Below are 17,962 nucleotides of genomic sequence, written 5' to 3' on the forward strand. Positions count from 1 at the left end.
GAGAGCTTGGATTTCTTGCTGCAAGGGTTGGGAGTCAACTTCAACGTATCCTGTCTTCCATAGACTGACAGGTGGTGTGCAAATAAAGGACTGATGTTGAACAGTCTTCGCAAGTTGATGTGATTTCGGAGGGGTGGGGAGTAGGAAAGATGGATAATTATTCTTTCCCCAGCCTACTCAGTTCACCATTGCTCCATGTGGCCCAGAAGATGCTTAGTTCTGCCACACACGCGTATGCCTCTTCGTGAGAAAACCAACTTGTGTTCACTCTAAAAGAAGCTGAGGGCCAGAACACATGCAGTCTTACGAGTAATGTGTAACATCATGTATGTAACATGAGAATTATTTTCACAACAACTCTGTAAAGAAGTTAAATTGAGAGAAAGCAATCCCAATTACTTGTATTTTGGGAAAGGGTGGAAAGTTCGGTCTCCCCATAGTATGTGTAGACAACAGAAAGGGAAGTAGGTAAAAAGCAGCCAGAATGGGAGTTTTGTTTCTTAGACTAGCTGCACTTGTGTTGACTGGTTCATTAAATGACATCTCGGAGACTTAGCAGGCAAACTCTCTGTGCAAAGAAACTTCTTGCCTGCTAAATTAATGGGGGTCTTACAGAGTTTCTGTACATGAGACCTCTTACACGTGGATGCTGAAGTGAATTGAGATGCAGTGTTGGCCGGGAAGCTGAGTTTTAAAAGACGGATCTGAAGGCTCTGTCAGGAAATAAGCCCCCTGAGGAGCGATCTTTGCACTTTTTCTGTAACTGGACCAGGGAGCAACTTCCTGCGTAAGTCTGCAGAGAGATAGGGCCAAGCTACACATGACGAAAGACACTTGCCTGGCAAGTGGATTGAGTGGAGGGCAAGTGTCATTCGTCATGTGTAGCTTGGCCCCTAGTTTCTGCTGCAGCCAGTTCAAAAACAACAAACGCACCATTTGTGCCTCCACCTCCTTATCGCTGAGCAAAATGAACTTTATAAAAACACATGTTTACATAACTGGCCAGCAATGAGCCAAGATGAAACTGGGTTAAGGTGGGGCTGGGCGTGGCCATCTCTGCCTCTAATATTAGCTGGGTTAAGGCAGGGGGTGGGAATTGCCGGGGGTGGGCATCGCCACCTAATACCAGCTGGGTAAGGCTGGGGGTGGACATTGCCACCTGCTTCGCTCCTGGTCCCAGATGGCTGAAGGGGGGCGGGTATTGCGACCTGCCCTGCTCCTAATACTTGCTGGGTTAAGGTGGGGTGGGCATGACCACCTGCTCCGCTCCTAATATCAAGTGAGTTAAGGCATTGGACGGGCATCGCTACCTGCTCCACTCCTAATATTAGCTGGTTTAAGGTGTGTGTGTGGGGGGTGAGTATTGCCATCTGTTCCGCTCCTAATACCAGTTGGGTGAAAGTGGGGGGCTGGTATTGCCACCTGCTCCCCTCCTGATCCCGGCCTGGCCTTCCTGCCATGGCACGTTTTCTCGAGGGACCTGGTGCCTCGCCTGGGCTTCCCTCTGCTGCAGCACCCTCTGGTGGTGCACCAGGGTATAAAGTGAGTTGTCTGAAACACGCTTACTCAATTATATAGTAGGATGGTTGCAATGCCACTCCTGAAGTCTCCTGTACCCCCGGATATATGTCTTGGGGGGCTGGGAGGGGGATGTTCTGACAGCCCTCCCCCACAGCCCATGAGGATGATGACGATGACGCAAACAGGTTATTTTTCACACAAAAACAGACTCTTCTGGTTTTTTAAAGAAGTGTTTCACAGCATGGTTCATCAAGGGATCTAACAGGATTAAAAACAAAATGAATGAAAATAAATTGATGCAAATAACACACCATGCATTCAAATCAGTAAGGTGACTGCTGTTTCAAGGATTATTTAAGGACCATGTATTGTCGAAGGCTTTCACCGCCAGAGAGATATGTGTCTTTTTGTGCTACACCTCTGAAGATGCCAGTCACAGCTGTTGGCAAAATGTCAGGAACTACAATGACAAGACCATGGCTATACAGCCCGGAAAACCCACAACAACCATATTCAAGGACAGTTTACAGACAGACATTCACTTTCCAAGCCTAGTTCTGAGCATGGCACAGAAAACCCTCCACAAGGCAAAAGTCAACCCCTCCCTCCTGCAGTGAAAGGTGGAGTCCACAGCGCTGGAGCTCTCCTGCCCTCTCACCTGTTTAATAGAGGACCGCAAGGGCGCCTGGGGAGTGTAGTTCCCAGCGGGAAGGACAAACCTTGAAGACTCGGGCCGAAATCTCTCCTTCCCCGCCGTCTTCCGTCCCTCTCCGGCTGGTGTCTCCTTCTGCGGGCCCTCCTAGGAGGCTTCACCACCCAGCGAGGCAGGAGAGCCAGCAGCCCTCCTCTTCCCACCCCTTTGGGCTTCCTTCAGGCTTTTGGGCTCTGGGTGCGCAGGAACTACAACGCCCAGAAGGCCCCGCGCGCACAAAGAGGACAGCCCACTTTTCAATAGCGTAGAAGGGGCGGTGGAGGAGCTTTTGGAGGAATGGAGCTCCAGGGCGGCTGGTTTCTCTCTCGGTTTCCCGGGGCAACGGGAGGCTTCGGCTTCTGTGCATTTGCAGGGGGGGTGAGTTCAGGGCGGCATGCACGGATCTGGGGCGAGGGCAGGGAAAGCACGTGTGAACGGGATGGAGGGAGAAGAGGGGCGGGGGGGGGGGACTGAGCCCTGGCCGCGCGTGTGCCTCTCTCCTAAATCAAATTTCCTAGGAGCAAAGTGGGAAGTGATGCCGGTCAGTAAATGAGGCACCCTCGTGCAATTATGAAGTTGCGTTGAAAAGGAAACATTCCAGGTATTATAGAATACAAGGAAACAAATTGATCGGGAGCCCAAGAACTGGGGGTTGGGGGTGGGGGGGGGGGTGCACAAGCTAAATCAAAAGAGGTGCACAAGCTAAATTAAACCAAAAGAGGTGCTGGGCCAGATTTGGTGGTAAGAATTTTCAGTCCATTTTGTGCCTTCCTTTGGAGTATGATTCCAGTGAGTGTTACCATCCAGAAGACCTCTGAATTGGCGACGGGTCCGAAGTTTTGTTTTGGAAAGGAGGGGACATTTTTCACCCTTCTGGCCTGTCCTGCCTCCGCCTTCCTGGCCTTTAGGGAATAAACCGTTCCTTCCACTGCAAAAGAGTAGAGTGACATTTTGGAGAATACCTGGGCCAGAATCATCCCTTTCCCTTTGTTTCTGCCAGTGCAGCTTCCACGGGGATCCTCAAACTGGTGGCCAATTTTAACGCTCCTAGATTTCATTTTATTGCTGTAGATTGGAATATGCTCCCCCTTGTTTAGTAATTTTTCCTGCAATATATTGCTCTTTCCCTTAAACCCTTTCTTTCATTTGAGAGCCAAAATCTGTCCAGATGATGCAATAGCTTATTTGTAGTTCAGTGAAGTGTTCTACAAGCAGCAGCTATTCCATAATGCACAAATATCGGGAAACGTCTCCAAGGCAGCAGGTTTGCGCATGGAATTTGGTGCTCTGGATATCTCACCTGCCAAGCCCCAAGGATCACAACCTGGGGTCAGTAGTCCATGGGTTTGTTAGGGAGGAAAACTGAATGAAAGACAGGATGACCTTATAAAGGTCAGTTTATTATATTCTCGAAGGCTTTCACAGCCGGAGAACGATGGTTGTTGTGGGTTTTCCGGGCTGTATAGCCGTGGTCTTGGCATTGTAGTTCTTGACGTTTCGCCAGGAGCTGTGGCTGGCATCTTCAGAGATGTAGCACCAAAAGACAGAGATCTCTGTGACACTGAGAGATCTCTGTCTTTTGGTGCTACCCCTCTGAAGATGCCAGCCACAGCTGCTGGTGAAACGTCAGGAACTACAATGCCAAGACCACGGCAATACAGCCCGGAAAACCCACAACAACCAAGGTCAGTTTATGTTTACAGAGCTGAATGCAAGCTTTAGAGTAACACTGAAAAAATTTCAAGCAGAAACATTCTGTGCAAATGCAGTTTACATATTTTTCTGGAGTAAAATGCGCACGACAGTGCAGTCGGTAGCTGCACAATCAGTTAGGGTTTTTCAATATTTAATTGGACTCAACCAGCAGAAGCCCAGTTCTGTGCTACATTCCGAGTTTGTATTTCTTGGAGACTTTCAGAATGGATAATTCAATTTTTCTTGCCATCTGTTTGATGTTTGGTATTCATTTGATTAACTGGCTGGCTGGTGGGATTCTGCTTTCATTCTTGAATGCTCAGGAATGGAAATCGATGATCGAATGGGCAACATTTTCCTCTTTCAGAGCTCCCAGATGTCCTTTGAGGAGGTAGCCTTGTTCTTCACAGAGGAGGAATGGGCTCTCCTGGATCCGGACCAAAGAAAGCTCTACTGGGAAGTGATGCAGGAAAACTACGAGACCCTGGTGTCTCTGGGTAAGGAGCCTCTCCCTTTTAATCCTAACTACAGAATAGAAGGGAGGGGAGGGAGCTGCATCTTCCATTACCCCTCTTTGATTTCAGGACTCAACGTTCATTGGCCACAGAGGAAAGGTTGGAACTCCCACCCCTGAAAAAGAAAGCATTAAATATATTCACACTGCAGAGAAATCTGTTGATGAAGAGGGCCCTGATGATATCGAATTAGGTTCATGATGTCAAATCTCTGCAGCTCTTATTTCATTCTCTGGTCTTTCTGTTTTGACACAGATTGGCTCTCCCACAGTCCTTTGGTTGTGTGACTGAGTCTGATGGGAGGAGAAAGGAACTGGTCTGGCTGATTAGACAAGAGCAGTCGGTGGACCTGTGCTCCATGGGAGAGGTCCGGCTTTGCCTGTTTGCTTTGCAAACTGCTTTGCATCTCCCGCCCTGGAGTATTACATTCCCTGAAAAAAAACATTAGATACATTCAGGCCACAGAGAAATCTGTTGATGAAAAGGGCTTTGATTAGGAGAGATGAATAATATCTAATTACTACTAGAAAAATCAAAAGTTGAGGGAAAAGCAAACTTAAAAATCCCTTGGTGTGAATACCTTCAGGTTCAACATTTATTGGAGGACCCAAACATCAAAATCAACATAAGTAAACCACTAACTGAATTTGAAAAATGAAAAAGAGGGTGTGAGCAACAACAAGGGTGTGATATTGAAGGTATGCAACATCCTTTCTAAGTTAACAAAACCAAAAACTAAGTCATAGCAAAATGCATGGCATAAGGACTGTAATATTTCCCCTAATGAAGAAAAGTGGCAGGACATCCAGCAGTCACACATGTTTACCACAGAAACTGTTAATATTAGAAAGCAGTCCATAAAAATTATAAGATGGCATTTGACTGCAACAAAAATGCACTACAGGAATACAGAGATGTCCCCCAATTGTTGGAAAAATTGTGGTGAGAGGGGCACTTTTTCATTGCTGGTAGGGGTGTATCCATGTACAAACATTTGGTTACAAGTGATCAAACATAATGAAGGTATGTTAAACTATAAAATCCCACTGGCACCGGAAACTATTCTTTTAAACATTTGGCATGCCTTAACCCAGCTGGTTTTATTAGTGGAGCAGGTGTTAATGGCCACTCCCACCTTAACCCAGCTGGTTTTAGGAGCAGAGAAGGTGGCAGTGCCCACCTCCTTCAGCCATCTGGGATCAGGAGTGGAGCAGGTGGCAATGCCCGCTCTCTGCCTTCACCCAGGTGGTATTAGGAGCGGAGAAGGTGGCAATGCCCACCCACTGCCTTAACTCAGCTGGTATTAGGAGCAGAGCAGGTGGCAATCCCCACTTCTCTTCAGCCAGCTGGGATCAGGAACAGAGAGGGTGGCAATGCCTGCCCTCACCTTACCCAACTGGTATTAGCAGCAGAGCAGGTGGCAATGCCCACCCCTTGCAATTCCCACCCCTCCCTTAACCCAGCTATTAGGAGAGGACCAGATGGGAATGTCTACCCCTGCCTTAACCCAGCTGGTATCAGGCGTGGATCAGGTGGCAATGCCCACCCCCTTCACCCAGCTGAGATCAGGAATAGCAGAAGGCATTGCCCACCTCACTTCATCCGGCTGGGATCAGGCACCACGTAGGCAGCAATGCTGGTCCCCCTTCAACCCGCCAGAATCAGGAGCAAAGCAAGTGACAATACCTGCATCCCCTTCACCCATCTTCTATTAGGAGCAGAGTAGGTGGCAATCCCCACCCCTCACCTTAACACAGCTGGCTGTAGTAGCGGAGCAGGTGGCAATGCCCACATCCCGCCATAACCCAGTTGGTATTAGTAGTAGACCAATGGAAATACCTGCCCCCTTCACCCAAATGGGATCAGGAGCAGAGCAGAGCAGATGGCGATGCCCACCCCCCTACACCTTGCTAGGATCAGGAGCGGAGCAGGCAGCAGTGCCCACCCCGGCCATCACTCAGTTGGGATCAGGAGGAGCAGGTGGCAATGCCCATGCCATGTTTTCACCTGGCTAGGATCAGGAGCAGAGTAGGAGGCAATATCCTTCCCTTCCCAGCCAGGATAAGTGGAGCAGGTGGCAATACCCACCCCCATCAATCTACTGGAATAAGTCACTGAGCACGTGGTCATGCCCACCACTGCCTTAAGCCAGCTGGTATTGATGGATACGGATTTGAAAGTTTTATATACTTTCTTATATACTAAATCTGTGCCTTTTCAGTATTACATGCCTTGCACTTTTTCTATGCTCAAATTAGTATTTGTAATTCAACCTGTATGAATATGACACTTGAAACAAGAAGATCAAGAGAAATATTTATGTTAAAACTTTGTAAGAGCTGAGGGCTGAACAATATATTGCTTGTAGAGAGGGACCTGTAGAAATGTCACACAAATGCTTTTTGAAGAAACTGAGTAATGTAGCAAACTAGGTCAGCCACCTGTGGCATTATCTCTCTCAAGGCTGCAAAAAGGGGAGAGAGGGGAGAGAGTGGGGGAACATTCCTTTTCACTCACAGAAAGTGTCCTTCTGAGGAAAACAGGCACAAGGACAAGATAAGGAACTGCAAATCTTGGAATTTCCCCAATTACGTAGCTGACCTAGATTTGCGTCTTCCAATCAAACCAACCCTAGATATCTGTGTCAAAGACTACGAGCCAATAAGATAACAAATATTAGAATATTGTAATATTGTTATGATTATCTGAAAGTATTAATTGCCTGTGCTTCTATTGTAATTTTGATGAGCTCCGGACACAAGGAGACCACCTACTCCTGTGTAAAAGGCTCCTCCATTGTTTAAATTAAACAATCATATATTGCTTCATTCTACAGGACTCCGTGGTGTGTATGTCTCTTATTGTGGTTGGCGAGAGGGACACCTAAGGCACAAGTTTGTGCATAACAGTATTAGGAGTGGAGAAGGAGGCAATGCTCACCCCCTGCCTTAACACAGCTGGTATTAGGAGTGGAGCAGGTGGCAATGTCCACCCCCTGCCTTAACACAGCTGGTATTAGGAGTGGAGCAGTTGGCAATGTCCACCCCCTGACTTAAAACAGCTGGTATTAGGAACGGAGCAAATGGCAATACCCACTCCCACTTCTGCCAGCTGGGATCAGGAGTGAAACAGGTGGCAATGCATGCCCCCCTGCCATAACCCAGTTGGGATTAGGAGTGGAGCAGGTGGCAATGCCCACCCCACACCTTTACCTGGCTGGCATTGAGCACAGACCAGGAGGTAATGCCCTTCTTCCCTTCCCCCAGCCAAGATAAGGATCGGAGCAGGTGGCAATACTCATTCCCCACAACCTACCGGAATAAAGCACTGAGCAGGCGGCCATACCCACCCCCCTTTACCCATCTGTAATCAGGCATGGTATAGAAGGTAATGGCTGTTTCCCCTTCACCCATCTGCGATCAGGAGCAGAGCAAGTGGCAATGCCCACCCCTCTTTACCTGGCAGTATCAGGCATGGAGCAGGTAGCAAAGCCCCCCACCCATTCATGTGACCGAGATCAGGTGTGGAGCAGGAAGCAATGCACGTTCCCCCTTCACCCAGGTCGAATCACGAGCAGAGCAGGTCGCAATGCCCCCCCCCCTTTACCCAGCCTGTATCAGGCATGGAGCAGGTAGCAAATCCCACCCCCCTTCACATGGTCGAGATCACGCGTGGAGGAGGTGGCAATGCCCACTCCTTCCTTCACCGACCAGGATCAGTGACGGAGGAGGAGGGAATGCCCGCCTATCCACCCTCCTCTTTCTAGAGCCCGTTGTATTTTTCCCCACAATGGGTTTTGTTACTAGTACAGAATATCAGTATCAAATGCATAATACAATAATGGCAGGTATGCTGGCATACATTACAGAAAGGCTAGCAAGTTTAGTGTAGTGTTAAGAGCAGGGACCTCTAATCTGGAGAACCGAGTTTGATTCCCCACTACTCTTGAAGCCAGCTGGGTGACCTTGGGTCAGTCACAGCTCTCTCGGGGCTCTCTCATCCCCACCCACCTCACAAGGTGATTGTTGTGAGCATAATGACAACATACTTTGTAAACTACTCTACATGGGCCATAAGTTGTCCTGAAGGCCGGATTATAAGTTGTATGATGTTGTATGATGTTGCTGTTATAGCTTCTAGCCCCGATACCTCCTGGAGATAATGTAGTTTTTCAGATCAAAGCCGTGATCTTTCCAGAGTTCCTGATCTCTGTCCCTCTGATCTTCTCCCTCACCTCTCCCTAATCATGGCCCCTCAGGAATCTGAGAGCTCATCCTTTTCCAGGATCGCAGGTCAGCAATCGACCTTTTGGTCCTCTTAGATATGCCTGATCAAACCTTCTCCAGTTTTATTGTCTCATCTCTGGAGACAGCCTTTGAGTTCTTGTGATGAGCAGAAGGCACCATCCTGCCTAAAGGATGGGTTTACCGTATAAAAAGGGTTCCTTTCCAGCCCAGGGGTGTGTGTGCTCTTGGATCCCACAAACACCTTCAGCTTATGTGTCTGAGACCCACCCCTTGCCATGATGTGCAGGTCACCACTACAGTGCTTTTCTACTGACATTCTCCTTTCTTCTGGAAGAGCTTTCCCATTTATTCACTGTTTTCTAGCTAGCTCTGTGTGTGCATGCTGTGAGTATTCTGTGAAATTGTTCTTTTTTACTTACTTTAAAAAAAACCACTCCTGTTGAACGTCCGCCTTTTTATTAAAGAGTTCACTAGAGGAATGATCCTGGTGAAGATCCTGCAGTTACCTTCCTCTTGCTGCCTCTCCTTGTAGCTAAGTCCCTCAACTCACAAGGAGACCACCTCTTTGGATGACAGATGAAGGAATTAGCAATAAGGACAGGCAGCGAGAGGAGGGTAACTAGGATCTTTTCACCAGTATACACTTGATTGTTTCTCTAGATAAGCAGGTAGATGTTCAACAGGAATAGTTTTTATTAAAAAGTATTAGGAAGGCATGCAGAAGTTAAATTCAGCATACACACAGAGCTAGCTAGAAGACAGAGTAGAGGTAGGGAAGCAATTCAGGAGAAGGGTTACAGTTACCAGTCTTGGAGGAGAGGACAGCCATAGGAAAGCAGCGTTGAGGTGGCCTGCACTTCATAGCAAGGTGGGGGGAACTCAGACATGTAGTCCGAGGGTTTGCATAGGATTCAAAGATATACATCCCGTTTTATAGGCTAAAACTCATCCTTTGGGCCAGATGGTACTTTTTGCCCATCACAATAATTCAAAGCTCGTCTCTGGAGGCAATAAAACCAGAGAAGGTTTGATCAGTCATATCTAAGAGGACCAAAAGGTCGATTGATGACGCGTGAGCCAGTTACAGTTACCAGTCTTGGAGGAGAGGATAGCCTTAGGAAAGCAGCGTTGAGGCGGCATGTGCTACATAGCAAGAGTTTTTAAAAAAAACATTTTAAGGCTGTTTTAACCCTCCATGAGCCTGCTTGTGGAGAGGGTAGGTTAAAAAAATAAACTATTCCATTTATCTCTTGGACTCAGCATATCATATTTATTAAAACTTTTTTTTAAATTTCCATTTCCCCCCACAAACCTGGAATGTTTTTCAGATTTGTCTGGCCATGGCTCCAATCTCTGGGTTTAAGTAATTCTATTATTTTTTCCTTTTCTGAAAACAAAAATTATTTCCTTGATACTGAATGGAAATGTCCTTGATACTGATTGTACTAATCTCATACTGTGTAATCTGCCGTGGGTATCGGTGAGAAAGGCAGACTATAAAAGACCTAACTAACTAAATATCTCAATAAAACAAGATCCTCTTCTGGTGACCTTCCAACTGTCCAAGGAATCCTAGCTCACTGTTCATATTGCTATATTTATTTCAGACCCCCAACTCTCAGGATAAAAAAGTACAACAAATGCTCATTTTACTTCCTCCTTTTTCTTAATTAATTTCTGTCTCTCTTTTGCAGCTGCTGATGTGAGGGAAATAACAAGAGAGAAGGAACAAGGAAGGGCAATTGTGGGGGAAAATGAAGATCGAGAAGCAAAACCAGGGGATCAAGTCGTACCAAAGAAGTGGCAAAGCAGCAAAAGGGAATCAAAACAGAACCAGAGGAAGAAATTGCTTGCCCATCAAAGCAGGAAGATACCTGAGGTCCCAGGCCACAGTGAAATGCAAAAGAAAAAGAGAAAGCATAAGGGTCCCATGAACATCAAAGCATTGAGACGCAAACTCAAAATATCTCAGAACATTTCAACATGCTGGAAAACATATAAATGCTTGGAATTCGGAAAGACCTTTTTTCAGAAGAGCAAGTTGATTAAAAATCAGAGGATGCACACGGGGGAGAAGCTATATAAATGCTTCGAGTGTGGGAAGAACTTCTCTCTGAATAGTGACCTAACTAAACATCAAAAGGTTCACACGGGAGAGAAACCATATAAATGCTTGGAGTGTGCGAAGAGTTTCTTTCAGAAAGATACCCTAATTAGACATCAAAAGGTTCATACAGGGGAGAAGCCATATAAATGTTTGGAGTGTGGCAAGAGCTTCTCTCAGAATAGCAACCTAACTAGACATCAAAAGGTTCACAGAGGGGAGAAGCCATATAAATGCTTGGAGTGTGGGAAGAGCTTCGTTCAGAAAGTTACCCTAACTAGACATCAAAAGACTCACACAGGGGAGAAGCTGTATAAATGTTTGGAATGTGGGAAGAGCTTCTCTCGGAAATATACCTTAACTTGCCATCAAAAGGTTCACTCAGGGGAGAAGCCATATAAATGCTTGGAGTGTGGAAAGAGCTTTTCTATGAATAGTAACCTTACTGGCCATCAAAAGATTCACAGAGGAGAGAAGCCACATAAATGCCTGGAGTGTGGGAAGAGATTCTCTATGAATACTCACCTAACTAGACATCAAAAGGTTCACATAGGGGAGAAGCCATATAAATGTTTGGAGTGTGGGAAGAGTTTCTCTCAGAAAGATAACCTGTCATGTATGCCTGCCTGCAGTACATGCCATGAATATATTGTGTGCTACCCACTAATCCTCTGACACTGTGGAGAGTTCTGAGTACCATTCACTGCCTGTCATTTGAGAGTTCAGTGTGTTATCTCTACTCTGAAGTTAAACACTTTCACTTTGTAGCTGATGGCCTTGGGACCTGCTGCAGCTAGTCTGAATTTTCTCTGGGAACAGGGATGATTTCATACTCAACCTGTTATTGTTCCCTATTGTAGCATAAACTGTGATACTTTTTATTTCTGGCGTTTGCACCAGAATTTCAATGGGTTTCTAATGAGGTTTCAACAGGTTTGTAATGGGGGGCAGGACATTAATCTATATCTGACCATGCTTTCCCTTACCATGTCACTTCTGCCAATTCCACTGTCTGAGCACCTTGAACCTGATGGATCTCTAATAAAAGTTTCTTCAACCAAATCACCTGTGTGTTTGCCGTGGAGGACTTGAGGAATCTACCTGCCAAGGTCTGACATTTTGGAAGAAGCCCTAGAAGTATCTCAGGAGCCAGCACCCCAGATAAGGTCATAGCTGCCATGAGGGGAAGACACTGCACTTCAGAGAATTACTAACTAAAAGACCCCATAACCCTGCTGGGCTTAGTGTGGCTGCAGCAACGAGAGATAGCGTGGAACTTTGGTGGGACACCAGGTACGAGCCAGGACCAAACCTATCTGAGAGGCAAGCTAGCTACGTACCATGGGGGTCTGAAACCTCCACTGAGCTAAGGATGCTGATGGAAAAGTGTGCTTGGATTGGGAATCAATGGATCGCCAAGCCTGAGCAAGGCTCATGACCTGGCTGGACATACTCTTCAGGGAGGAGGAGGCAAGGGGGCTGTCAAGACATGCTGTCCCCGAGGAGCCTCGATCACAAGAGACCTGGAGGGGGGAAGGGGGATGCCGACCCCGCTCTGCCAGCTTGGAAGCTTTGGGAATGGAGGACTATTACAAGGTCATGGAGGTGAACTGAGGAGAGAGCCCAGCCACCCCTCAAGACCCTTAGGAGTCTGAGGATGAGGATTTGAAGATGGTGCAAGACGAGATAGATGAACTGAAAAGGGGGATGACCCAGGTGGCATGGGGGTGTAGACCTCCCCCACCGGCTCCCAAGGCTCCAAAGAAGGAATGAAGGAATGAGAAGAGAAGGAATGAAATGGTGACTGGCCTCAATGCTGAAGAGGGCTCAGAGGGATCGAGCAAGGACCCGGTGGAATAGGAGGATCACCCCACCCAGCCAGTGAGAAATACCATTAACCTGCTGTGAAGAGGCCCCAGCAGTATGTCAAGGAAGAACCAGCAGCTAAAGAGGTGAGACTTAAAGGGGCCCTGCTTTACATGCCAGTGACTTTAGTTAACCCCAAGAGGGGGACTCATAAACGAGTGCTGGTGTTGATAGACTCAGGATGCACTCAGGACTTAATTATCCCGGCCTTGGTCATGGGGTTGGGGTTGGAAGAATGCAACTTGGACCACCCCATAGTGTTTGAACAGATGGATGGGTCCCAAATGAAAGTGGCCCCAGCTAACTATGAAATGGAATGAGTCCCCCTAGGGATGAGGAACCTTTGGGAAGCCAGGACTTCTGTCAGTACAGCTACCATAATAATAACACTTTGTAAACCGCTCTGAGTGGGCATTAAGTTGTCCTGAAGGGCGGTATATAAATCAAATGTTATTATTATTACCAAGTTCCCTTTGGTGTTAGGAGCCAGGCGGCTCTGGGATCACGACCCATATGTAAAGTGGGAAACGGGCATGCTGCGCTTTGGCAGAGAGAACTGCCCAGATCATGTGTGGAGACCGGAGTGGAGTGAGAAAGCACCCCCCCCATCTTAGAGGCGGTTCTGCTAACGCAAGAGGAACTAGAGCAGATCCCTTCCGAGTATCAAGACTTAATTCAAGTATTTGATTAAAAGGAAACTGACAAACTTCCTCTCTATAGAGCTACGGACTGTGCCATCGAGTTAATCCCAGGGCAAAAGCTGCCAAAATGGAAGTTATACTCCGTGAATCAGGAGGAAAGAGAAGACCTGAGACAGTTCATTGACAAAAACCTAGTGCGCAGCTTCATCTGCCCTGTCAGCTTCCCCCAGTATTGTTTCACAAGAAGAAAGATGGGGGATTGAGACTGTTTATTGATTACCGGGGTATTAACGCGGTATCAATGTCTAATGCCTACCCCCTCCCCTCATCCGGGATCTACTGAGCGTGGTGTCCCAAAGGAAAATCTTTTCGAAGTTGGACTTGAACGACGCTTACTTTTGGGGATGAATAAGGAAGGGGGATGAATGGAAAACAGCATTCAACATGCCGATGGGACAATTTGAATGCATGGTGATGCCTTTCGGATTACAAGGGGCCCCTGGGGTGTTTACGAATTTAATGAAACCCTGCATGAGTACCTGTACAAAGGCATTGTTGTTTACCTTGATGATGTTTTGATCTATTCAAAAGATTATGACTCACATGTCAAAACGGTCAGGCAGGTGTTGAAAGCCCTACCTGCCTATGAAACTGTCTTAAGTGTGAATTTCATAAGGAAGAGTTAGATTTTCTGGGTAGATTGTCAGGGCAAGGATTAAAAATGAACCCTGCAAAAATACAAGCTGTAGTGGGTTGGGGACTCCCAAAGACCAGGAGGCAATTACAATTGTTCCTGGCTTCGCTAACTTTTACAGATCCTTCATAAAGAACTTTGCCCAGATTTCTTTGCCCCTCACTGACTTTATTAAAAACCAAAGGAAAGGGCCCCCAAGGGATCAAACCAAGTGCAAAGTTAGCTTGGACCACAGAATGCCAAGAGGCCTTTGAGTAATTAAAAAAGTTGTTTATCTCAAAGCCAGCTCTGTCATCCAGATGAAAACCATACATTTATTGTACTGGTGGACGCTAGCAATCTTGCGATGGGAGGGGTCCTGTTGCAAGCCGATGATGAGGGGAGACTACATCCCTGTGCCTATGTGTCCAAAAAATTTTCTGAGACTGAACGGCACTGGGCCATATGGGATAAAGAAGCCAGTGCAGTTAAATTAGCGCTGTCTACCTGGAGACATTGGTTGGAAGGGGCCAAAGTACCTTTTGAAGTCTGGACTGATCACAAAAATCTAGAAGTGTTCAAAACACCCACTCAGCAGCAAGCACTTAAGGTGGGTGGAGTTCTCCAAATTCAATTTCACACTGAAGCATCTCCCCAGCAGGTCTAATTTCCTGGCAGATGTCCTATCACACATGCCCCAGCACAAAAGCCAAAAGGAGGAGATGACAAAAACTGTATATTGTCGAAGGCTTTCACGGCCGGAGAACAATGGTTGTTGTGAGTTTTCCGGGCTGTATTGCCGTGGTCTTGGCATTGTAGTTCCTGACGTTTCACCAGCAACTGTGGCTGGCATCTGGATGCCAGCCACAGCTGCTGGTGAAACGTCAGGAACTACAATGCCAAGACCACAGCAATACAACCCGGAAAACCCACAACAACCGATAAAAACTGTGTTTTCACCAACCCAGCTTGGAGGGGCAGTAATCACCAGAAGCCTATCACATTAGCTGAAACATGAGGAGATTTTCTCCTCCTCTTGAAACATGAGATCTTCTCCTCCCAGCCTCCCATGGGCTGGGAGGAGAAAATCTCCAAGGAGACCAAGAAAGAGGGGAAAGCCTTGCCCAAAGATAAACTGAAAAAAGGAGAATCGGGAGGCTGGTACAACCAAGGTAAATTGTACATCCCGGCCAGTTTAAGGGGGGAAGTGTTGAAACAATTCCACGACTCCAAACTGGCAGGACACTTCGGATATTTAAAAATGCTGCACCTGATACAGAGACAAATTTGGTGGCCAGATATGAGAAAAGACATTTCCCAATATGTTTCTGCCTGCCAAGTTTGCTTCATGGGGAAAACGAGGGGAGGACAGCTGCCTGGACTGCTATGACCCCTAAAAACCCTCTCTCAGCCATGGGCAGTGGTCTTGATGGACTGTATCACTGATCTCCCCCCCCCCCCGGGAAAAACTGTAATTTTAGTGGTGGTTGATTTGTTTTCTAAACAAGCCTATTTCATTCCATGCTACAAGACCCCCACCGTGAAGAGACTGGCCACATTATTCATCCAACACATGGTTGGGCTACATTCTTTCCCAGATAAGGTAATTTCCGACCGCAGAGTACCATTTGTTGTCAGCTTCTGGTGGAAGCTATTAAAAGTAGCAGGGATTGAACAGAGTCTTAGCTCCACCTATCATCCTGAGAACGACGAACAAACCAACAGGGTTAATCAAATATTGGAGCAGTTCTTAAGATGTTACATTATCAACAGGATAATTGGACAATTTTTGGTTTTAGCCAAATATGGTTATAATAACACGATACATGCCTTCACAGGGGCCTCCCCATTCATGGTTGCTCAAGGATATGAAGGCACAGTGATGCCATTTACCCAGATTCCAGAAACTAAGCAACCAGGTGACTTGGAGGAGTGGTGGACTGAGCTGACAAAACAATGGGACCTGATCAAAAAGACTCTTGAAAAAAAGAGGATAGAAAGAGAGAAAAGGATAGGAAAAAAATGCTGATAGAAAGAGGTCAGCCCCTTGGGAGTTACAGGTGGGGGACTATGTATACATCTCCACTAAGCACTTACGGTGTGAAGCAGCCAAGCAAGAAGCTAGGCTGGAAATTCCTGGACCCATTTCAGATCATAAATGAAGTAGCAGTGGAAGTAAAACTACCCAAGAACTTAAAAAATATACATCCGGTTTTCCATGTCAGCCTCTTGAAGAAAGCGCCCCCTCCTGACAAATGGCATCCAGATCCTGGGACTCCCCCCCCCCCATTCTCATGGATGGACAGCAACACTACAAAGTCAAAGAAATCCTGGACTCAAAGCTAAAATGAGTATTGTATTATTTAATATGTTGTATGCATTTTGATGAAGGGCAGAGGAAGTGGGTAAAAGCCTCTAATGTAAATGCCTCAAAACTGATTCGCAAATTCCATAAAGCTTGTCCTCACAAACTGGGACCCATGTAAGGGGGGGTGTTGATTTTGGAGGGGACAGTATGTCATGTTTGCCTGCCTGCAGTACATGCCATGAGTATGTTGTGTGTTACCCACTAATCCTCTGACACTGTGGAGAGTTCTGAGTACCATTCACTGCCTGTCATTTGAGAGTTCAGTGTGTTATCTCTACTCTGAAATTAAACACTTTCACTTTTGTAGCTGATGGCCTTGGGGCCAGCTGCAGCTAGTCTGAATTGTATGTTCTCTAGGAATGGGGATGGTTTCATACTCAACCTGTTATTGTTGCCTATTGTAGTCTAAAATGTGATACTTTTTGTCTCTGGTGTTCGCGCCAGAATTTCAGTGGATTTCTATATCTGACCATGCTTTCCCTTAACACGTCACTTCTGCCAGTTCTCCTGTATGAGCACCTTGAACCTGATGGATCTCTAATAAATGTTTCTTCATCCAAATCACTTGTGTGTTTGTTGTGGAGGACTTGAGGGATCTACCTGCCAAGGTCTGACGTAACCTAAATAGCCATCAAAAGGTTCACACAGGGGAGAAGCCATATAAATACTTGGAGTGTGGAAAGAACTTCTCTCATAAAGGTACCCTAAGTAGACATCAAAAGTTTCACACGGAGGAGAAGCCATATAATTTCTTGGAGTGTGGGAAGAGATTTTTGTGGAGTGGTTACCTCTCTAACCATCACAGGATTCATACAGGAGAGAAGCCATATAAATGCTTGGAGTGTGGAAAGAGCTTCTCTCATAAAAGTACCCCAAGTAGGGTGCTCTCTTTGGAGGGTCAGGCTGCATTGCCTGGGTTTTTCTCTGCAGCAGCACCCTCTGGTGGGGGACCAGGGTAGGAAGTGAGTTGTCTGGAACATGCTTACTCTTTTATATAGTAAGATATTTACCAACATGGCTTCTGTTTATTGGGGAGAGAGGAATAATCAATTTTTTAAAAAAATATTTCTTAAGAGTATATGATGTAGCTTGCTAGATTGTTGTTTCTCCACAGTCTGGCACAGAGGGTGGCACTTGTAAACCGGGTGACTCGTATGTGGTGTCCTTCAGGAGGTGAGCCTCTCCCCCATTCTGTTTAATATCTATATGCGCCCCCTCACCCAGACAGTGGTTATTACTGTTTGACCAGGTGTCTTAGATCTCCTCTATTGTATGTTTATATTGTTTTTATTGGATGTTATTATTCTGTAGTTTTACATTTTATTGTAATCTGCCCTGGAACTTGGAGTGTTGGAAGAGAACAATAATCAACTTGTTGGGGTTATTTTCCTGAACTAAGGAACTCTGATTGCCAAAGCTGACCTCGTATCCTGGATGGATGTGCCCTCATACTTGAGCGTTAAGCATTGCAGCTTCCCTCCCCTTCTGGATCAAGAAGGGCATTCATTGTCCCCTCTCCAAAGGTGACCAAGGCTGATTTAACCCCCTGGCCAATGTGGGATATGCAGTTGCTGCTGCTCAAAGTGGGCTTGGTGCTTTGTTCCAATTTTCCAATCCTTTGCTACCACCCTTGTGCTCTGG

The 17,962-nt window shown here is 46.4% G+C and overlaps 1 protein-coding gene across 1 annotated transcript; it reads left to right on the top strand.

Moving 5' to 3' along the window:
- The first annotated feature begins 2,509 nt into the window (after positions 1–2,509).
- On the top strand, positions 2,510–12,387 carry LOC129327982 (zinc finger protein 85-like). Its single transcript, XM_054976727.1, has 5 exons — positions 2,510–2,590; positions 4,275–4,404; positions 10,364–10,812; positions 11,011–11,321; positions 12,234–12,387. The coding sequence occupies exons 1-5, from the start codon at positions 2,510–2,512 to the stop codon at positions 12,385–12,387; spliced, it is 1,125 nt and encodes a 374-aa protein (XP_054832702.1).
- Positions 12,388–17,962: the final 5,575 nt, after the last annotated feature.

Source organism: Eublepharis macularius, chromosome 4 (assembly GCF_028583425.1).
Source record: "Eublepharis macularius isolate TG4126 chromosome 4, MPM_Emac_v1.0, whole genome shotgun sequence".
In the NCBI taxonomy this organism is placed as follows: domain Eukaryota; kingdom Metazoa; phylum Chordata; class Lepidosauria; order Squamata; family Eublepharidae; genus Eublepharis; species Eublepharis macularius.